Below are 23,193 nucleotides of genomic sequence, written 5' to 3'. Positions count from 1 at the left end.
CTGTAGTGATTAGAGCTCTGGCCTCTGGCTGTGGGTTCAAATCCCAGGTGGGATGTCGCTGTTGAGCAAGGTACTTCACTCAGCTTGCGTAAGTTGCATTTCTGCAGTATTAATGGGTCTCCAGATTGTCTTTTTAAATGATAATTTGTTCTTAAATGATAAGAACAAATGATTACTGTAGATATGATTTTCTCTTTTTTCCACATCAGGTAATGTCCATGTATACAAATCAAATTGTTCTTTGTTTAAACTAATATTGATGTTATCTCATTTGTCTCAGTATACATTCAAATTCTCTCCTCGTTTTATATTGCTTGGGTGTTCTGTGGGGTAGCAAGGTGGTGCAGTAGTTAGCAGTGCTGGGGCCCTGGGTTCAGTCCTGGACCCAGGAGTTTGTTGTGGATTTCACCTGGTGCTCTCGTTTCCTCTCACAGTCCAGAGACATGCTGGTAGGTTAATTGGCTCCTTGGCCCTGGTGCGAGTGTGTCTGTATCTGCCCTGCGATGGACTGGATTCCAGTCCAGGGTGTATCCTTTCTTCCACCTCTTGCTTGCTGAGATAGGCACTGGCTCCCCCATGACACTGAATTGGATGAAGCAGTTAGAAAATGGAGAGATAGTTTTGTTGAGGTGTCCATAGTGTCCAGCAGTGCTGTGAGGGACTAAACCCAAGGGCGTGGGCGTGTGCTGTGTGTTGTGCAGGCAGAGGCAGAATGCCAGCGACTGCAGGAGCTGTGTGCGTCCCAGGAGAAGGAGGTGAGCAGCAGTGCCCAGCGCCTGGAGGAGAGGGCTGCTGAGAAGGACACCCAGATCAAGGACTTGAAAGAGACCATCTTCGAGCTGGAGGACCAGGTGGAACAGCACAGGGCTGTCAAACTGCACAACAACCAGACCATCCTGGACCTAGAGAGTAGGTCTCCTTCAAGTGCAGTCTCACTCTGGGTTTTTGCTGTTCATCTAAAACAGTGAGGGGCCACTCAAAGTCGATTAACCTGCTTATTCACTTCAAGAACAGTTACAGACAAGAGGTTTGAATAGTAGTTTGGTAGTTAAGTTGATCCAAGAATCCAGGAGACCAGGATATCAAATGTGGCTAAGTAGAAGGTTCCATACTCCCTCAACCTGTGGCTGTGCTCTTGGTTTGAATAATCTTTTTTTTATAAAATTACTCAATAGCTTTTTCTGTTGCAGACAATACACAACCTTTCCCTTTATAGCAGGATTCTTCTTTCGTACTTATAACCTTTACTGCAGAGATGTTTTCAGATGAGTTCAATAACTGGAGATCAGTTTAATTTCTGTTCCTTAAAACAAGAAATTCAAGCAAGAGAGATTACTATTTAATACTAAGAAAAAATATCTGTCAGAGTCCTGCAAGCTGCTACCTTTGTGTCTTTTAACACATCATGGGCTCTTCAGCGCCACAATTTACTGCCACAGTACCCAACCTTTTATGTCATATCTGGTTTGGTCTTTATAGATCAAGTCAAGAAGCTGGAAGAACAGAAATCTGATCTGGAGAAGCAGATAAAAGCACTAAACAAACAGATGAAGGTACTTTTTTATTTTTTCTTTACTGAATAGTCAAGTAAATCTTAATTTCTTCATCTCAGTTCATAGAGGTATCTCCTGATAAATAAAGATAGTTTATTTACGACAGTTGGTCGTCTACAAATACAATTATACTAATTGAATTAAATTTAAAATACTTTATTCATCCATAAGGTAGCACTTTAAGTAATCTGCAAAGACCTAGAGGGTACCTGTATACAGTATATTGTTTGTTTTTGTCAGAATTATACTGTATATCTAAAAATTATAAAAGGCTTACACCATCATGTCTTAACCCCCCAAGCTACTGATTGCAGATATGAAATTAGGTTTTCCTGTACATCATGACCGAGTTCCAGTCAGTGCTGTGATGCACAAATGAGCATATGACATGTTTAATACAGTAGCTCTCCCTTCACTGATTAATACTCAGTATTCGCATTCCCTTAAAACTAGTCAAGGCAAACTCTTTTCTGAAGATAACCTCTGGTGTGTTTATTTTGTAGCAAAACATTTGCAGAAGATAAGAAGACGTTTGCATGAATTATACAGGGTCCGGTTGTGTTTGGAGTGTAATGAATTCTTGTAAATTGTGTCTTCTGTGTGTTGTGCGACTTGCCTGTGTCCAACGCACAGAGCTCCGCGGCTCTGCCTCTGACCAGGAGTGTAATTGTCTCTGCAGGATGATGCCGAGGAGTGGCGGCGTTTCCAGGCAGACCTTCAGACGGCAGTGGTGGTAGCCAACGACATCAAGGTGGAGGCTCAGCAGGAGCTGCGCGGGCTGCGCAGGCGGCTGCAGGAAGAGCAGGAGCGCAGTGCCAAGCTGGCCGGAGAGGTAGAGCAGCTGCAGGGGAGCAGGTCAGTCAGCAGGACAGTGCCCGCACAGACAGCACCACACACTGACCACTCTGCTAACGCTCGTCTCCTAACCAACACCCGGCTCCTCCACACCTGCTCCGGTTAGTAGGGCTTGCCAGGTCACACAGACGTCTGCAGTGTTGCCATTAGTTTGGTTTCTGAGTCATTGATAATATCAGGAACAAGATTTGCACCGTTAAGGTGAGGAAGAGCCACAGATAGTGGACAAAAATAAAAATAAAATATACACATATTATTAAATAAAGCTCAAACTTCGAAAATAAATAAAACTTATAAGAACGGTATAAGAGTTTAATTTCTTAAAATCATAAAACTCACCAAAGCTTTGGTACGAATGTATCATGTTTTAAATTTGTCACAATCAATCTGTGACAAAGTAGTTAAACATGTCGACACTACTGCTAAATCTGTCGTAAATAAACATTTGTTTAGATTTTTGACACTCCACAAATTATTATTCTGCTCCCAAACCTTGGATTTTGGGATGAAATATTCTGGATACAATACAATGTCCTGCAAACCCTACTAACTTGACTCCTTGGAGCCTGCGGTAATCTTCTGTATTCTGCTCTGTTGAGCTGCAACCTTATTACTGCCCTTTCATAATCTCTTATTGTTACTTACAACCTGACTCTTACTGTAGAGCTGTTTGATAGACAATATTTTCAAATATTTAACATCAATCATAAGTAATAAAATCTTAATTGCCTTCATTGTCAAGGTTTTGAGCTTCATTCGGAAGGTTCTTTGTCATAGAAGGAAACCTGGCTGATCTTTTCAAGTCCAGTTTAATGCAGTGCCCTCTGGTGACAAACTAGATTAATACACTAACTGCTGATCTATTTAAAGTGCCAGTTTACATATAGCTTATCTGCAAGGATTCCCTTCAGTGGTTGTTCATCCAAATACTGCCAGGCCATAACTGCTAAGTTTGTGATATCAGTAGAAAACTAACTTTAAAGATACAATAATAGAATTTACAAAAAATGATTATTCATGCTTTTTTAATACCTTGAAAATACAAATCTCAGAATCTCTCTTGATTAGTAATCAAAACGTGTTATTGTACAGGACTAGTGGGTCCAAGTTACTATACATACTGTATGTTTAAGTACATTTTTTAAATGCATATAATGACACTTGGCATTTGGTTCTTCCTTTCTCCCCTGGAAAACAGAAACAATCAGGTATAGTTGGTGACTTTTCAACTTCCTGTTTACCATTGTTACACATGACTCAACAGTATTTATTTCATATGACAAATGGTTCTTTCCTGGGACCAAATACCCTCTCCCAGGTGTTCTCCAATCTGCTCAGGAGAGATGTGAGAAAATCTATTAATACTGTTGTGTGGAACATTGATTGTCTAAGATGTGCCCTGATGAGACTGTGTTGTTCGTCTGATTGTTCATGTGTGCCAGCTTTTCTCTGTGCCACCATCCAGCTCAGATACATTAGGAGATGTCCTGTGCATGAAATTACTGCTGCCTATAGGCAATGAGAGGAAGCTTTTGTATGTATTCTTGCGTCAGAAAAAGTGGTCTCAAACAGTCTGCCTATTGCAGCGATTGATCATTTGGATTTTTTGGAGATGTGCGTGAGCCTGTAAGCGATACCAGTGCTGCCAATAGTGGAAAATTAATAACTAGATCTAAAAAAATCAGTGCTTACTTTTCTCCACAACGGCCTAGCCGGTGTGCTGCTTCTTCAGCTACAGAAGTCCCTGAGACCACTCTTTAAGGATTTCTGCTGTCATGATACTTCTTTAAAAAAAACACAGGTAAGTTTTTTTGCCAGCTGCACTAAACACTGCCCGGTTGAAACATAAGCAAAACCAAATACTTGCTTTTATAGTTATTTCTGAGCAATACATTGGCCTTTACTTCAAGCTTTTCATTGCATTGCTTGGGCTTTTTGTGATTTCCTTCCCTACCATTGCTTTTAATTTTGGAAATTGGAGGTTTCATTCGCTTCATTTGATAGATTGCAAAACAAATTGTGCTGTATTTTATAGTCCTCTTCACTGACACCTGATGGGCCACTGAGTGATACTTCACAATCTTTGCTTCACAGTCCATCACTGACTGACACTACCAAAGTATTTACCTTTGATTTTTAGCATGTTTGTGCATTTCACTTTACTTGGTATTGTGGCATACATGAAGATTAGTTGACTGTTTGGATGTGCACTATCTCTCACATGTATAAAACAAGTATAATTGACCATGTATGTGTACTATTTTTTTGTTTAACTGATTTATTAACTTTGTGTGTTATAACCCAAAAAGAATAAAAATAACCCAAGAATACTCTACATTCTTCCAAATAAAAAACCCTAGTTAGAAATGGACAAATAATTAATTGTTTTATGCAGCCTTAATTAATCAGGCAATATTTTTGATTGTGCTACTGTCATCTTTAATGTGGTTGTCATACCCTTTCAATGTCTGTGACAATTCAACCAAGTAAGCACTGAATATGTACAGTAACTTCAATATCTTATAAAATGTTTTTTTATAATTGTCTGTAGAGTTGATTCCTCTGTGACAGTCTTTCATTGTCTTTTGTCTCTTTCAGATCCAGCGTAGAATCAAGTTAGTTCTGGGGCGAAGACAATCTTCCCTGTTGGGTCATCTTCTAAAAAGAATTTTGCCATATCGTGTTTTTGGAAACAGTGTTAGCCATATGCTTTTATTTTTATATGTGCAATATAAAAATACCTCTTCTGCTTTAAAAGAAATCCCTGCTTTTGTGCCACCAGCTCTGTTGCCTGTACAATCGGGACAAAATCTCTTTTGTCCATAATATTGTGGATTTTCATTGGATTCAAAATTTAATTAAAACATTTTACTGTTCTGTTTTTTGCCAAAGCTAGTATACATTTTGGATCTATGAAAGCTGTTATTTGAATTTTTTTTATGTTTGTTTTTTATGAGGAGCTGTTTTTACTTACTTCTGAGGCTGTTTAATTGTTCTTATAGTTACAAATGATCTACCAGTGGTGTTCTGTAAACTGGTAAGAGCACATCTGTTCAAAAAAATCCTTATGGGGCAGAGGAGGTGCAGCGTCTGAAGAATATAATATCAGATTATAAAGGTGTTTTATGGGCAATGTGGAATCCGGTAAAATGTTTAAAAATATATATTTTTGTTGAAGTACATGCTGTAATAAAACCTTTTGAATCACAAACCCTTTTTAGAAGTTCAGTCCATAATAGTTATTAATTGTATTAATATTAGTAGTATAGTTGTCTCTGTATACAGTAGCTCTGTTGCAATTAATACTAGAAATGTCTTTGGTAAACTGGCGCCTCGGTATCATCTGCTCTAGTGACTTGCCTGATTTGCCAATTTGCCTTAGATTCCTGAACTATTTACAGGTTTATGTAAAAGATATGTCCATTAATCCTGCAAAGCATATTCCAATGCTGTTTGATGGCATTACAAAATATGTCCTAACAGTGTTTTTTTTATAGCAGATAAATTCAATACTTTTATATGATCTCAGTGGAATGTCTTTTTGCATTATTTGAAAATGCTTCTTCTGACCTTTATTTTATGTAATAAGGAAATCTACATTTCCTGGCTAATTTATTCTTAGAGGTTGCTTCCTAATTTTCTCGAACTGTTCTGCCTTTGCCTTTGCGTAGTAAGTCATTTTACCACTAGGTGGTGCAACATGAAAATAGCTGAAGAACTGCTGAACAGCAGCAGGAGCTGACAAAAATAATGAAACTCAAACTACACCATGAGCTAGAAGGTCTTGTAACTCAATTGGAAATTTTTTTTTGAAACTCGATCTGATCCAGGACGTGCAATGTGTGCAGTATTGCTGATAAGGTCTTGTGTTTCACGTTTGCTTTTCGACAATATCTGCTCATTCTGTGATTCAAGAGGCATCAGTTGGCACAAAGTAATTACATTTAGCAGGCAATAAAAGTCATGAATCTCCTAGGATTACATTAAATGTGATACAGACATCAGTTAGCACAGCCAAGACAGATAGGTAAAGACAAAGGTTAAAAATGTCTGGAGAGAACAATGCAAGGTGACAGAACCAGCTGGTGCCACAGTTATAAGTGGATCAATGCTTTATTAGGGGTTTGCTTTTATTTTTATTTTTTATTTATGTGGTTCTTGAAATCATTTTAAATGTTGTGCTGTTGTAATAGATGATCTGCTATTTATTGTCCTACAGAAACAAACTAATTAACAATACCAAGCAGATCTTCTCAGCATCAGTAATGCAGCAACATTAGTACTGTATTTACATTAATGCTTAGGAAACTTTTCTGATCTTATGTGTTATGTTAAAATATTAACATAATTCAGTTTCAAATAAGTCTGCAGCTTAATTTTAATTCTTTAGTATTTGGGCCGGTTTTAGAATTTTTTAATTTAGTAGCTTTAGATATTAATCAAAGACCTCTCTTAAGTACAATCTCAGGTAGAGTTATGACCAAACATTAAAAACTGATATGTTGCCATAATTATGAAGTAGTGGATTCATGTTGATATACAGTATGAACGTTTCATACTTTTTGCAATGCAGCATTGAAATTGAAGTGATACAAACAAAACAGGAAGGATGTCTGTTAGCACAACTGTGTAGGAGAGGTGGGAAATTGTGTATTGAGTACGACCTCTTTGCCTCCCACAGCGGCTGTAAACAGGACTCGTGTGCAGTTGCCCTGGTGAACGTTCTTGTAGGCTTGAGTTCATCTCGATCACATTGACACTGATGCAGAAAGGACGCTGCGCAGCATTTGCTGTGACAAATCCAGGAGAAGGGGCAGCCCTGTTGGGATCACTGGGGCCAGATACCCCCTGGCTAATTAGATACCAGGTCTCAGTTTGACATCAGAGACAAGACTCTTCCCATTGAGGTGTTCTCTGTGTTGAACAGAGGCCATAGATACTGCACATGTTTAAAAGGGGTAAATGTATTAGAGATGGTTTTGTCCTACAGCATAGTAGTAAGGCTTAAGTACACACACTTAAAATCTGATATATGCCTGAATATCACATTAACCACACTGACTACGGTAATGATTAATTTTTCAAAACCGTATCCCATTTTGGACAAGCATCTAAGTTGGAAACTTTGAACTTACTATGTGTATTAGACATTAAGAAAACAGAAAACATTATTAAGAGCCTCATCAGTCTACATTAAACATGACGTAGGGCACGGTAGCTCCACTCTGTGCCAGATGCCCAATGTAACAGGATCCCAGTAAAGCGAGCTGTTGGTAAATATCTTAGTATTTCAGGAATTACAGGGACATGTTGCCTACTGTGGTATGTTAGAACCATTTTGTCATTCGCTAAACCCCTTCATGTTCAGCTTGAATAGACCTAAGCACTGTCCATGCTAGTTTACTTTTTAGAATTTAGGACGTTAAGGAATATTTTACAAATCAATATTTAAGAAAGAGAATTCATGGATTCTCAAAGGCAATGATACAAACATAGTCTCAGAGGGTTGTCTGTGCCACTAAGAGGAGTGTATTTCTTCTTCTTATTGAAATCCTTCAGCACATCTGCACATTAACACTATTGGCTGTACTTCTAAGTGTTATTATACTCATTTTTTAATAGAAAAAAGGGTTTTAAAAGAAATAAACCAACTCAGGTTTTAGATGAGAATGAGCAGAAATGAACATTTGTACAGAGTGTACAGTTTTGTTAATACCGAAGTATGTCTGCCTGGAAACAGCTTTTCTGGTAACAACAGGGTAGTAGTTTGCTATAGGAGCCACTACCAATGAAGATGTACCCTGTGAAAAATGCCTTTGTAATATTGTCTCTAAATTTATGGAAGATATTGTGCCAGCTTCTAAAGTTTTTGAATGCATTCCACAGTGTGTAAAACATTGAAGTTATGTATTTCAGTTTAGTGTTTATATTCCATGTTAGACATTTTCATTCTTTAATAATGGTTAGTTCATGTTTGTGAAAAATAATTGTAAATGTTGTTTTTTTTTTCATTTTTAGGAAATGTGATTTTAATGTCAATAAAGTCTTTTTAAACATGTGACTTGTTTTTATCCTTTTCACACCTAAATGACGTTTCTTACTAAAAAGCTGCAGTGATCAGTTTTATATTGTTTTGCTATTGTATCTGAATTCCTGTTAATTACACTGCTATTGTTAGTTCCATTATGATCTAACATACATATTTGTCATTCACAAACAAAACAAAATCCATTATTGTTGCAGAAATAAAAAAAAAATATTTAAGGATTTTTCTTTTCTTTTAATATGTCAGCATTTGCCAACCAAATGAGAAACTCCCAACTAGAGAAAGGGAGAAAATTGATACCGTGGGTATATTTCTACATAATTTAGATTAAATAACATTAAAGAGCAAAATTAGATTCCTCTCTGTTGAAAGATGTCAGATAAACCCCTTTGACTTTTTTAGTTTAAACTTTACCACTGTTATTGCTAGGAAAATGAAAATTTGCATAATTCTGTTTTAGGTGAGGGTTTTGAAATATGTAATCGAAAAGAGAGTAAGAAAAGTAGCTGAGGCTGTATCTCTGCACCTCTGCTCACTTCTGACTCAATGTCCCTGAAAAAGGCAAATGTGTTAGGGCAGACCTGTGTGTTAGCCAGTGCAATCCAGATCAAGGTGCTTTTTATCTCACCATGTTTATTGCAAAGAAATTAGTATTTTTCTTAAAAAAGAGCTCCTAGAGCACCTCATGTCACTCGAGGGCCTGACTGTTCCTTGTGTTTTTTCCTCCTGAGCAACTAATTACTTAATTACTCATATGCTTCATTGACCACATAGAGGCCTTTCCTTGTTCTTGAGAAGTTGTAATTGTAGAACAATCTGTAAAACCTTATGGATAGATACCATGGAGGACCAGAGTGGGGTCCCCTGCTCTAGACACATATACAGGACCTTTTCATCCTAAAATGTTCTTTTCAGTTAATAAGAGATTGTGATATTTTGACAAATCCTGATTCCTGTGACCACAAACTTTTCTTGTAGCATTTGTGGATAGATGTACAACAGCAGCATGTTATAAAGGACACATTTTTAACATAGGTCTAATAGACCGTTTGACAAATTTGTGTTTTGTAGGTTGAAAAATGAGGAGGCTTATTCGTCGGACACTGACACAAGCCCTCACTGGTGTGGGATCTCTGTGTCTCAGATACCCACTGCTTCCTCCGAGTCTGGCACCACTGTGAAGTCTCTCATTAAGTCTTTTGACTCCGCACTACAGGGTAAGATGCCATTCATTTTGCCTGCCAGTTAAAAATATATATCTGATTCTTTTCTTCAACGTAGGAGTGGGTGAACACTGAACAATTTTGTGCGTGCCTTATCGGCTCATCAGTAGATTCAGGAACTGATGGGTCTGAACTGAACCTAAACAGCTCATGGTAACTGGGATCTGGGTTTAAGCAAATAAGCAAATTTGTAATGAGATTTAAATAATGACAGTTGAAAGTAAGATTTCACTAATAGCAGGGTACACAAAGTTATGGGAAGTTATATAAATATACTAGTATAATGAATGAAGTAGTGCGTTTGTAAAGCTGAAAAGATCATGGGAGATGAGGCATGAAAGGATCATTGTTTATGATCGATAGCAGCAGGTTTTGTCCCTTATACTTCATCCAAAGGAAAATATCAATCTTTCAAAAGCACGTACATTGCAAATTAATTGCAATGAAGTTTCTATGCAGCTCTTAGGATGACTCACATGATAAACGTGAAGGGCCCTGCATTGTGTAATTGCAAACCACACCTGAAATGCTGGAAAACAAGCTACACGGTTACTTAGTGCCATCCAGAGGTTGCTATGGCATGACCCCTTGTCACGAGCCACGAGGTGAAGAGGTGGCACACACTGTTTGGCCTTTGCTGAAGGCTTCAGAAACTATTCTGGAGCATTTTAGCGTTTGCCTAACAAAGCCTGTCCTGCCGTCACAACAGCTCTGTCTTGTGCTGGGACTTTGCAGGAGGGCCTGGGCACACGGTCCAGATGCACTCCTCACCCCGGAGCCTCCTGAGTGGGATCCCTGTCCGGACAGCTCCCGCGGCAGCCGTCTCTCCAATGCAGGTGAGGGTCTTATCCTGCAGCTGTGGAAACGCATCCCATCAGCACAAGGGAAGAGACAAGAGCAAACGTTTTAAAAATCCTTTTCAGATTTTTGTCTTTATTTTACTTTGTCCCCTTTAAGGGTTAGTGTCCAGCTATTCTTTTACATAGATTGTAAAACATAATCAAGCAAAAGCTTATAAATTATATATAGAATTGTATTTTATATTATACAGTGGAAGTATAACATTGGATCTAGACTATTGTTTGACCCAAGTGGTCCTGGATGGTTTATAAATCCTTTGTCCTGTGCTTTTCATAATGCATTTTAAACACATTCAAAGATTTACGCTTTCATTAAGCAAAATTAATGATGAAGCCTGTAAGCCCACAAATTTTATCACAGTGAATGTGAGGGTTTATTCCTAGAGTTACCTCATTGCTAAGAGCTGCGCTGAGTGACTTGTGTTGCTTGGAGGTACAGTAGGTGAAATCAATGAGCGAGTAACATGTTTTTCCTTTAGAGGCATTCATCTATCAAGCCGCTTTCTAAAGCTGTGGAAAAAAGAATTAATCTCGGGGATTTCTGCCATCCAGGTAGGTGCTGTCCACTTCATTCTACTCTCATTGGACATACTGTAAGAACATAAGAAAGGCTACAAGAGAGAGGATTTGGCAGACTGCTAGTAAGTTAATGGATTGAGGGTCTTGTCTAACCATTTATTGAAAGAATCGATGGTATAATTTCTTTTGGATTTCTAGTTTCATACGTGGTAAATGAATGATAGACCTACATTCTATTTTTATGTTAGTACTAACGAAATATCCTATTGAAAATATTTCCATAATAAACTGTACTCTTGACATAACTTGTCAAAACTGTTTAGTTGCAGAGAGAAGGTAAAAACACAACCTTAAAGGGGAACTGCAGTCTCAGTTTCTCAGACCGGTTAATAAATCTAGGTAACAAAATAACTGAATTGAGGGCGTCGCAAAACTTTACAAAATCGTGATGTTCGTGGAAGTGCTGCATCGTCGCCACGTTGTCTCAAACCGCTTGAGCGAGATTCCGCGAGACCTGGGACGTGAACCGGCCCTTCCTCTTCACCAGTCACTAATGGCGAGAGTCATGCGGTGTGCTGCAGACATTGCCCCCAGAAATGTTTTAACGTGCTCTGCATGCACTTAACAGGTAAGCAGTATTCGGCAGAAAGACTGTCTCGAAGTCGACATGTTAAATTCAATTCAGTTGCGCTCATTCAAACCGGCAACCCTAAAGTATTTAAAAAAGGTCGCCTTGTATGTTTCGGTTTCATAACATTATGTATAAATTAATACAGTAGAAAAATTAGCATGGTTTAAAGTACATGCTTTGTTGCAACAGAAAGAACATTAGGTACTGAATTTTTCTGCTGTGGAGTCAATATGAGGCCCGATAGTTCGTAAAAAGATGAATATATTAATTTCAAATACTGAACCAAAACGTCTACTCAAAGCAGGTGCTGTTCCTATCATTGTTGCCCGTTAAAAGCAGCGAATGAAAACAGGGGAGGTAGTGAGGGGGCATGATAGAAAAATAAATTTCCCTATTTAAATTATCCTTTTATCATAATTCTAAGACCTGAATTAAGATGTGCATTGAGAAATATTTCTATCGGATTAAAAGACAAGTATTCACAAGCCCGCTTGTTTACAATGTAATAAGGCCGCTTCACCTCGCCTGCCGTTCTGTTGTCTTGTTCTAAATCGCAGACAATGACGGTATACCTGGAAACCTGCATCTGTTTTGTGATCCGAAGTGGAGGTGTTACACGTTACCGTGTACTTTGAAATGAACTCAACAACTTTATAACCGCGAAATGCAAACAAAAGCGTTGCAGCTCCCCTTTAAGTATTAACTCAAGAAACAGATAATGTAATGAAATCTGACTGTATCCATGCAATACCCGGATTAGCTCACTCCATTAAGACCTATTAATTGGCTCAGTTGCTGATCGGGAGCCACTGTTGTGTTTATTAGCCTATTCCCATCAGATTTGGCTGTCTGCCCAGTTAGAATATTTCCGAAATTAGATTCATTGAAATGCAAAGTAATTTAATCACTCAGCTCGTCCAGAAAGTTCAAGACACTCAAGGAGAATTACGGGGTGATGAGACGTGCTGTGCTATAAATGTAAAGCATTGTACAATCACAACAAAAAAAGTCTTCCTGAAGTTTTTCTTTGGTTGTGCTTCAAAGGGTTTTTGTTTGAAATTCCTCTGCAGTGTCCATCTATAGATGCATTACTCAGAAGTTAGCTAGCACACTGAAGAAAAATGATAAGTATTTTTTAATATTACAAAGTAAGCCACAATGATAGTGATTCACAGTAACCTTTAGTAAAAGGTTTCACTTCACAGATCTTTATCCTTAAATCACAACCGAGCTTTTTGTTGGCCACATGGGTTCTTCAAAGTAAATAAAACTGAGAAAACATAATTCAGCAATTATGTACTTCTCATGTCTGAATACAAGAGGTGCTCTTAATTAAATACAGATTCTTCTAGGGCAATGTGTAGCAATATGTTTGCCACTGTACTTTCTTAAATGTTTTTTAAAAAGCAATAAGGGAGACCAGATAGAAAAACTAAGAGTCGAGAGCCTTATTTATATGATCCGTCTTCCAGTCCAGTGGTAAAACCCAGCAGCTTCCTCTGCAAGGTGTGTGTGAGCCTGTGTTAACAGTGACTCCCAGTGCTCCGCTTGCACTGGTGAGCTGTGTGGCCTTGGCTCTCAGAGGAGCAGGGTTATCAAGGCCAGGGCGCTAGTGGCAAGTGCAGTGTACCAGCCCGTTCTCTGAAGCAGGGCCACCGCCCAGGTCAGGAGCATTATAGACATGTGTTATCGTCTTGAACTTCTTATTCCAGACAAGCTGACAGGGTCAAATGACGAGATGAAACCCACCAGCCTGATGAGAAAAAGCCCCTCTCTGGAATCTGTCATTAAAACCCCAGCGGCACTGAGCGGGAGGACCTCTTCCCTCAGTTACCCCAAAGCCAACAGCAAGCTGAGGTGAGTGAGCTCAGGATCAATAACATGCCTGTCGTGATAAAGAAAGTACAGAGGATTTCAGCCGTGGAATACAGCAGTGATAAAGAGAGGTCCATTGCAGTTTTCTGACAGCTCCTTATTCAAGGTGGTATCAAAAGCAAAAAGTAGAGGTCTCCAGTCCTGGTTCTGCAGGTTTTATAGGCAGCCTTTAAATCATCAGGTGCTAAAGGCCAGCAACAATGTAACTATGATCGGTTGACCAGATGGGTGGTCATGGTGACGCAGTGGTTATCATTGCTGGCTCACAACGCTGGGGTCCTGGGTACAATTCCAGTGGTTCAATCTGTGTAGAGTTTGTATGTTCTCCCTGGGTTCGTGTAGGTTTCCTTTGGGGGCTCTTGTTTCCAACTCTCCAAAGACATCCTGGTAGGCTAATTGGCTTCTGGGAAAACTGTCCTGGGTGTGAGTGCTTGTGTCTGTGCCTGTGTGCCCTGCAATGGACTAGCGTCCTGGCCAGGGCGTAGCCTGCCTTGCACCTGTTATTTGCCAGGACAGGCTCTGGCTCCCCCACGACCCTGATTAGAATCAACTAGTTAGAAAATGGATGAATGGAGAAAAATGACCAGGTTGTCTGTTGAAATAAATGAACTATAGATATTCTGGAAGAAAAAGAAGGATGTTCTACATCACTCAAGTTGCTTAAGCAACTGTATCTAATCTTTAACTAGCAAGCAGTTTAGGGTGAATAATCAGGTTAACTCCAATACCTAGGTTGGAGACCCACTAAAGCACAATGTTGCTGAGCTCCCCTTCTATCAGTGTGACTCTAGTCTAGGCCAGGCTGTTTCCCCCCGTCCTCTTTATTGTGAAGTTGTACGGCAAGCTGCTCCTCAGTTCTTTAACTGCCAATAAGCAAGACCAATATAGCGTAGTGCCTGTTGCAGTAATGCACCATGTTACTAGGACATAAAATATATAGAGAGGGAAAAAGATCTTTCACTTTCAGGGACAGGCAAAACTGTTTGATACTTTGTTCTTTTATTGTAAATAATGACCCTGAAGAGGACCACTACATCGAACTTTTCACGGAAAACCATTGTGCACACAATATAACTGATTTTTTTTTGCCTATACTAATGAACTCCTACACACTGAACACCAGCTATTTACTTAATTCATATTGGATTTGTACTGTACATTAGTTTTTTCTGAAAAGTCATGTTGCCGTATCTGTTGTCTGCCTTCTTTATGATAAAAATGAAAAGAGACAGGCTGATCTGTTTGTAGACCTGTTGCAATGCAAATTGTGCCCTGGCCTCTCTGCTTTATTTGATAGAATGATGCATTTAAACACTGCAGGGACTGGTTCACTGTCGTATGACGTTAACTTGTATTGAATTAATTTCAGACTCTCTTCCTTCTCACATACCTGCCCTCTGGAATTACCCACATTTCCATCACAGTGATTCACAGCTCAATCTGTTTGCTGGTCGTGACATTTCAGAGTGTTCTCCCATCTGCGAAGGCAGTGTTCTCTCTAATATAGAGCAGCCCCTGTCTTCTCTTACTAATTGATCAGACTGAATGCTCCTTTACTTTGTACACACTGTTCTGACTCCTATTTAATTTGTCACCTTCCCAACCTGTGACTCTTGTTTGCGTATTGGTTTTGAATGCTAAACACTTTAATCAATACCACCGTGAACCCTAGCACAGCATACCTGATTCTATAGTTACATGCTTTAAGATGCTGTAGATTGCCCTTCTTGTCTCAGCTTTTAATTGGGAGGAGTCTAACCAAACATTAGCAGCCAAAACAGCTGGACTGCATAAACTCACCATCAATTGTTTTTTTATAGTCAGAATTTTTGGGTCAAAATGTCAGTGGCTACACACCACCACTTAGTTTATTCGCCGGTTATAATGTAATTTTTTCATGAAAGAAAAATCCTGATCAGCACCATCCTCACAAATCAAATGCGAGTTTCTGTTTTGTCCGTTCATAAAACTTAATTCAGACTGTGCTGTGAAGAATGTTCACCCCCATAAGAAGCCATCTGCTATCTTTAGGTAACTGTTAACTAATATTCTGCTGCACTGTTAATTGAGAAACTGTCGGTTTCCGCTGCAGTGCATTCCTGAGATTTGGTTCAGTTGAACAGAAAGCAGCAACACAGCTAGAAACTATAAATAAACAAACCTGGGAATTTGTTGCAAGCTAAAACTGAATGCCTTTCCAGCCGTGTCAAATCAATGTTTGTTCCCCATTTCAGTGTGGAAAGAAAGGACCCTTTGGCTGCACTTGCTAGAGAATATGGAGGATCTAAGAGGAATGCTCTTCTGAAGTGGTGCCAGAAGAAAACAGAAGGCTATCCGGTAAGAGACAGGGGGTCAGACTCAAACCAACCCTTTCCAGCAGCGATTGTCTGGAATTATGTCGTTCTGAACCAGGACTGCAGTGAACTGTTGTGGTCTGAAAAAGGCCACAAAGATTTTACACAGATCGTGCATTGGATCACGAAATTCAGTTAACACGCTGTCCGCAGTGGGGTTAGGAATAATAGGAAGAAACATTCACCTTGGTACTAGACAGGAGATTCCTTAATCTGATGATAAAAGATCCCATCAATAAACTGAACTTAGCACACAATGGCTCAGACAGTCTGTGGTGGTTTAAACTGCACACGTACAGGATATCTTGGGGATTAACTAATTAATGGTGTTGTCAAGATGACAGTAAGTAGGCCACGGACACCAGGATGTTTCACTTCTGGTTGTGTGACCCAGTACTGGTCTGTTTATAGAGCTCTTTTTAAAATTGTGCGTTCTCTGTCTCCACTGCTTGTGACAATTTGAAGATTATCTGTGCTAAAGCTCTCAAAGTGATGTTAATTACAGGAAACAAAAGTGTACAATGTGTGTGTTACAGAACAGTGTTTTTAGAGTGGGTTTTTAAATCAAAGATTTAAGCTAAGATAAATGGCTACTCGTAATGTCACACTGGAGAGCAATATGATAATTCTTTGCCAAAAGACAATCAACTATTGGTGCCAATGCCTTTTTTTTATACTGCTTAAGTATTTATGTGCAATACAGTTTACGTTATGACTCATTTTCTGTCCGAACTTTGCCCTTATGGCTATATCTGTCCTTTTATAAGCATTACTCATCTTATATTTAGATTAAATTGAATCCTGCAAAATCCTTGGTTCTCACTTAAAAATATACAATAAGAGATAGATATAACCTAATTTTGACAAAGTGCCAAAGAAGGAGCCCTATTGGAAATGTGGAGCCTTGTTAGAGTGATGTCTGTATATCAAAATATGTCAATGACATTGTTCCTGATTTATCATCAATTGATTTGTTGGTTATGCTTAGGATGTAAAGTGTATGACATTCCTCAGCAGCTCTCTAATTTTTTTGGGCCAGGCTTTCAAATTGACAACAAAGAGGAAGTTAACATAAGGTTTAAAGCCCGTCTCGTCAATAGCTGACATTGCTTTACTATTCCTTGGGATACTTTTGGTTCTCATGGCTGCATGTGGGATTGCAGTTGCTGTGATTGCGATATGTGCTCTCAGGCATCGGAAGACAGTGCAGACAGCTACAATGGAAATTAAACTTCTAATCACAGTTTATTACTGTAATAAGCAGGATTCACAGGGGACTCTAGCATGGATAAAACATTATTCCAAGATGGCTCATTGTTAGAGAAAGGTTACGCTCTGAATACATGCACACAAAATTTGTTTTTCTGATTATGAGTAAAAAAACATATCTCTTTAATGGATCAATTTTATCTAAGGTTAATATGGCAATAATTAAATGTCCCTTCAAAACCATTGCGTTTATAAATGCAAAGTAAATATCTTACTGTTAATCCTGTGCCGTTAATTAACACCTCCAGCACTCCAGTGGCACATGTATTTAAAAAGTATGGTTTGTGTGCTGAGATAGCCCTGTGCCTGTACATTTCAGTCTACCTTTATATTCTTGATACTATGGAGAAAATCTGCTCCAGCAAGTGTTGACTAATTCCAAGACAGGAGTGTTGGTATCGGCCCTTTCATCGTCACTGCAGTGGCCACGTGGAGCATTGAGGTCACTGTGTACATGCACAGCTCCACGATCCTCTTCCAGAGACAGATTAATGGCCCTCCCCTGCATGAGAGAAGACTAGAGGAATAGGTCTTTCACCTGGAGCTATTATTACCAGTAAGCATCTTAATTGCGATGCTGAAAACAAGGAAGATGTTCTTGACGCGGTGACCTAGTCTGTGACTTCTAGGTGTGGCAGTGGGTTGCCCCTCACCACTCCACCCCTATTCCAATTAAAATGTCATTGTAAGACTAATTTGCTCGAAGAATTGTGAGTCTCTACTAGTTACTTTGAGAGCAAGTCCCAGGATCAATACTTGTCCATACAGCCATGCTGCAGACGTGTGCTGACAGGACTTTTTGTCCTTGTGGAATATACGTCCTTTTCTTGGAATATTCAGCATTGACAGAATAACATTACTATTTAAAAAATAGTACCGCCTATGAACTATCTGGGATCTAGAATTAATCATTTGTGTACTGTTTTTTTATGGCTGCACTTTTTTGGATAAGGTTTTGAAAGCTGAAGTGTTTTAGAATTTTTTGCATGATTAAATATTTTAAGGTCTTGTGCATAGTTCTTCTTAAATGGGCTGCGGAAATGGGTTGTGTAAAAATCAATATTTCTTTTCCGGCGCTGAAAGCCTGTGAGAATGATTTAGAAAAAAACAGGGATATATATATTTAAAACAATGGATTAACTTTTCACCTTGTTGGCTGTTACCGCTACCAGTACCTCTGCTGAAGGCTTGGTTGCCTTTTCATGAACAGTGTTGCATCTGCAGCAGTGCTGATCTGCTCAGAGCAGAGCTTCTTACCTGACGATGGAAACTGAAGAAGTAAAAGGTTTGGACTGGGTGCTTGCGATCGTAGTATTGAAAATGTTGCTAAAAAAATGGAGCAAATTTAACTTTTTGACTCTGGTCTGATGAGAAGATCTACTTGTTGATGTATTGTTTTCTGTTCTCATGCAGTCCACACTTAACAAAATAAATATTAAATATGTGCATGTAAACGTGACCCAATGCCCCCTTTGGTGGGGAAGTTAAACCTACTGCCTCCCAGCTTTAGGGTGCCAAGTACATTTCCAGTCTAAGCTGCCTTCTGTCTGCTAGAAATTCTTGCCACGTTAGCACAGGTTTTCTATGGCTGACCTGTGCTGCTCTCGGCTCCTGAACAGTTTAATGGAGTGTCCTCATATATGGTCCCTTTGCCCAGGGGCTCTGCAAGTGAACGGTGTCCTGTCCAGTCATATGCTTTCAGTCCCGCCTTGCACCCTGAGCTTCCAGGATTGGCTCTGTGGAGAGCAGCTTTCTGACAATGGACATTATTCTATTCTTTAATAACAGTCATCAGACAAATAATGGCAGTGTTCTTGTTTCTATTTTCTTTGTTGTTTCTTCCTCAGTTGTTACTGGTCAAATGCTATTAAAAGCTTGATGTCACATGTGTAAGATACTGGTGCACTCACCAGGCATGAGCTCTCTGCACTGTTACTCGAGCCGTCATGAGTTAATTCCGTTAATTATTCATGGTAAGTGCTGGACAGTAGTGACGTCCGGCTGCACAGTGATTTACAGCTGGCGTTTTAAGCTAGGGTTAAAAGTGTTGACTAGCTTTGTGGTCTTACAAAGGAGAACGTGATGTACTGGGTTAGTGGAAAAGGTGTGGTGCTGCTGTCTGTAGGGCTGGAATCAATGCTTACAGTTTGATCCTACTGCGAAAGACAATATCTATGTGGGGCAAAGATTTGTTTTTGCCATTGAGTTATAAGTGGTAGTCTGATGCTGTATCTCTGGATATGAATTATCGAGATTTATCATGGTCGCCTGGGACAGCTGTGCTCCCAGTCATACTGACGAGTTCAAATCAATCTGAAAAATACCTACCCTGAATGAAAGATGCAGTACGTCTGTTTAAGGAAGAGAGGAGCTGATCTGGGTCTGACTTCAGCTCGGCAGCTTTCGAGTCATTCCCTCTCAGATTACAACTGAAGGAAATGTGGTATCGGTGGTCAATAATCACCTCATCAAACCGAGAACAGCCTTTATGGGGATAACCCATTTGGTATGTTGACGTCTCTGCACGTAATTCACTTAGCCTGCTGAAATGGGTAATGGGGTGCAGGGGCGTCATCAAGATGGGAGATTCCCAACACATTTTCTACCCCTGTGTAATGATCTCTTTATTGCCTCACCTGAAGGGTTTTCCACCTTGATGACAACAGGCCCAGGATTTAATAGCATCTGAGTATACAAGTTTTACTCATGTTCAGCTCCTCTGTCCGCATGCTTGCCTGCAGCAGGCTTGACGGTCTTTGTGTATAACAATGTAATAGCCAATTGAGAACTCCAATTAATTACAATAACAATTGTTAACAGTACTATAAGGCAATTAACTCTAAACATATCTGTTAAAATATGAATCTGAAAACAAATATTTTAAAATTGAAACATTACATAGACAGCACAAAATAATTAGCTTAATGCTCAGACTGTATGAGTTGTTACTTAGGGCCAGCAGAGTCTCTCTATAGGAACCCTGTCTGTTCTGGTTTAATAATATACAGTATGGATCATGTTAATTAATTTACTTTTATTGTTGGTAGTTTTTACTCATTATTATGGCATTATTAGTTTTTTTATTAATACATTGCAAAAGCTTTTTTATAGCTTACTTTAACTATTATAGCGTTCATGAATAAGCATTCCCTATGTTCCTTATCACAAAGTTACTTGTTCCTGGTAAAAGTTGTATCAGCCTGGAATCTACCCCAGAAGCACAGGGTGCAAAACAGTACCAAACCTTGGACAGATGGCCAGTCTAAGGCAGAGTGCTCACACACTCAAGCTCACAGGACAGTTCAGAAGCATCAGTAGGGTACCATGCAGCATGTGATGAAAGGTGTGGAAGTTGCGACACCGGAAAATCCCATGCCAACACATGGATAACATGCAGACTCCACATAGATGTTTCCCCAGTTTGGAATTGAAGCCAGGATGCAAAAGTGGAAAGGTGGCAGTGCTAGATTCCACTGTTTACAAGAGTTACTGTAAGTACATGAGAGTCAACTTAATCCATAATTCTGTAATCAAATATGCTTCAGCCCTGCCTTGTATATTCATTGTATTGTATTGCTCTGTATTGCACTGTTGTCAGGTAGGATGCATTTTACATTACATTAATTTCATACGCCTCATAACTTGAATGTGATAAATTGAAGTATTTAAAAAGGAACAAGGGAAGAGATCTTTTTTATACAAGCAATATTTTTATTGCAGAACTTCACCTGTTTGTTTTACTCTACAATGTTGACACTCCTGGGCTGTCCCTCCCACAGATGTTCTGGGATTCACTTACATTGAAAAATAATAAATTGAATGATAAAGCTGTCTGATAATGTATTCCTGTACATTTTTCATTCTTATCAAAACAAGAGATTTTTGTGAGGTCAAAATGAAAATAGTACAAAAGAGAAGTTCATTGAATTGGCTCTATCAGTCTGGAAAAATACATCCGCGAGACTTTTATGTCTTGTGAAATGTGAACAAAACAAACACAAACAGTCAGAGGGCTGTGAAAGAGTCTGGGACCCCCAGCAGCTTGAGAAAGCAGAGAGAGCTTGAAACCTGTGTCACACTGCTGCTGGAGAGGAGGATGTCTGGTCAAACCACCAGACTCTCTTGGAGTTCCTGCACACAGCCCTTATCCCCGAGTTCAAACAGTGGGACGTCTGCCCTGGGAAAAATAGGAAAGTATTATTACCGCATCGTCACAAAACAACATGGAAGGTCAAGAAAGCCGCTTAGTGGAATCGGGGCAGATTTCAGCTGGCAAAATCTGAAACTGTACTGTTATTTGCAAGCCAATCATCATTTCACGCTGGCAGACCTCCAGGACAACCTTTTGATGGCTGGGAATCTGTTTCACTCTGATTTCAACCAAAACGGAAATGAAATTCCCATCTGCATTGTTTGATTTCTTGATTTATTTACTTTTAACATACTTCCATGCTCCAGTGCGGTGTCAAAAAAATGCTCTAATGGAGGGCCTGGCTTGGCGCTATATCCAGTGTCCTGGTGAAGTCGGAAGAAATCAGACGGACTTGTTATTTAAGTCAAAAAGAGTGATTCATTGTTGACATATGGGTAACATTATATGAATGCATGTGCATTGCATTCTGCACCGACTGCTGAACTGATCAACACAGTCTGGCACCTTCAGGGCTGTGGTCCAGTAGACACAGCAGGATTTTGTTTACCTGTGTAATATGAAAGCTAGCTATGATGATCACATGCACTCAGGCAGTTAAGGAATACCAGCTACTTGCCTCTCAATTTTGATTCCGGGCTTAAGTCAAGATTAGGTGAGCTAGAGTTGTCGCAGCCTTGGGGCACTTTGTTTTTGTTGAGAGGAATAAAAAAGTTCAAAAGAAAGAAAATTTAACAAGACATTAATTCAGGAAATGGTTAATTCTTATGCTAATGTGTTTCTTCATAAACGCGGTATAACATATACCCAATAAAACACAGTATATTTCTTCTACAAATTAAAAATGTTGTGTTAGGGATATGAATGCCATAACACAGTTATGCCAACAGTCTAACAAAACAGTTAATGTAACAGATAACTGATAAGTCAGTTGTCAAAAAAACAGGTGCAAACACCGATTGCCTTTGCAAACGTTCATTCACATTTTCAAAACAATTCTGCCTTTAACTTTCCAACATATTCCAAAAAAAATCCTACATACTGTAGTGCTCTAAATTACAGAATAAATGTAATTTAGTTTAGCTGTACAAGCCTTAATGCTTCTGTATTCTGTAGAGAAACGGTTATGACTATTTGTCAGATGTCTGATAAATTCCCTATTATTAAGGACAGAGGTTTCTAGTCCTGGTCCTAGATGCCCACATACCTGCTGGCGTTTCTTCCAAATTCTCAGTTACACAGTTGAACTCTTGATGTAAAATAGGATTAGTTCAAACTGATTGACTGTTTTTAACCTTTGCGCATGTTGGAAATTTCCTTTTAACTGCTGTATTTCATAGGTGGCATAAAATTCAACATATTAATTCAATTATTAGTTCAATTAAAGCATTAAGTAATTAAGTGCAACTAGAATGAATATTAGCAGGTATACAAACCACCCAACATAAGAGTATGTAATTGTGTTGAAATACTTTCTTCAGCTTCGCCTGATTTAGGTGGATCTTTTTATTTAATTTTGTTGTATTTTCTTTTTAGTTTAGTTTTTTCCAGACCAGCTAAATCATGCTCTGTTTTTGGCTTGCAGAACATCCCAAGAGCTTGGGTACAGAAATAACAAGAACTGGCTCTTGCAATGACTGTATAGGACGAAAGATGACTATATAATAACTGCTACACTAAGTGCTGTGTTCTTAAAAATGAAGCAGCTGCTACCACTTCATATACTAAAGGAGAGGAACAAGTCATTATTTGTAACTGCTGCATGAGACAAGCCAGAGACTATGGGAGAACAGTGGTTAGTGATGCATGAAACATGAGAATTTAACGTTCTCCAAACAGATGTTCAGTGATCCCTGAA

The 23,193-nt window shown here is 39.1% G+C and overlaps 1 protein-coding gene across 10 annotated transcripts in view; it reads left to right on the top strand.

The window, feature by feature from the left end:
* The window catches only part of specc1 (sperm antigen with calponin homology and coiled-coil domains 1), an 86,885-nt gene that overhangs the window by 51,986 nt on the left and 11,706 nt on the right, over nucleotides 1-23,193 (top strand). For all 10 annotated transcript variants that reach the window (XM_069184540.1, XM_069184538.1, XM_069184541.1 and 7 more), the window contains 8 exons: nucleotides 702-909; nucleotides 1,480-1,553; nucleotides 2,233-2,408; nucleotides 9,526-9,671; nucleotides 10,413-10,513; nucleotides 11,017-11,089; nucleotides 13,400-13,544; nucleotides 15,797-15,899. In XM_069184540.1, coding sequence (XP_069040641.1) covers nucleotides 702-909; nucleotides 1,480-1,553; nucleotides 2,233-2,408; nucleotides 9,526-9,671; nucleotides 10,413-10,513; nucleotides 11,017-11,089; nucleotides 13,400-13,544; nucleotides 15,797-15,899 — 1,026 coding nt within the window. The remainder of the gene's footprint in view (nucleotides 1-701; nucleotides 910-1,479; nucleotides 1,554-2,232; nucleotides 2,409-9,525; nucleotides 9,672-10,412; nucleotides 10,514-11,016; nucleotides 11,090-13,399; nucleotides 13,545-15,796; nucleotides 15,900-23,193) is intronic.

The sequence above is a fragment of the Lepisosteus oculatus genome, chromosome 26 (assembly GCF_040954835.1).
Source record: "Lepisosteus oculatus isolate fLepOcu1 chromosome 26, fLepOcu1.hap2, whole genome shotgun sequence".
Lineage (NCBI taxonomy): Eukaryota > Metazoa > Chordata > Actinopteri > Semionotiformes > Lepisosteidae > Lepisosteus > Lepisosteus oculatus.
The sequence above is the reverse complement of the archived record's forward strand: the minus strand, read 5'-3'. Positions and strand labels throughout refer to the sequence as shown.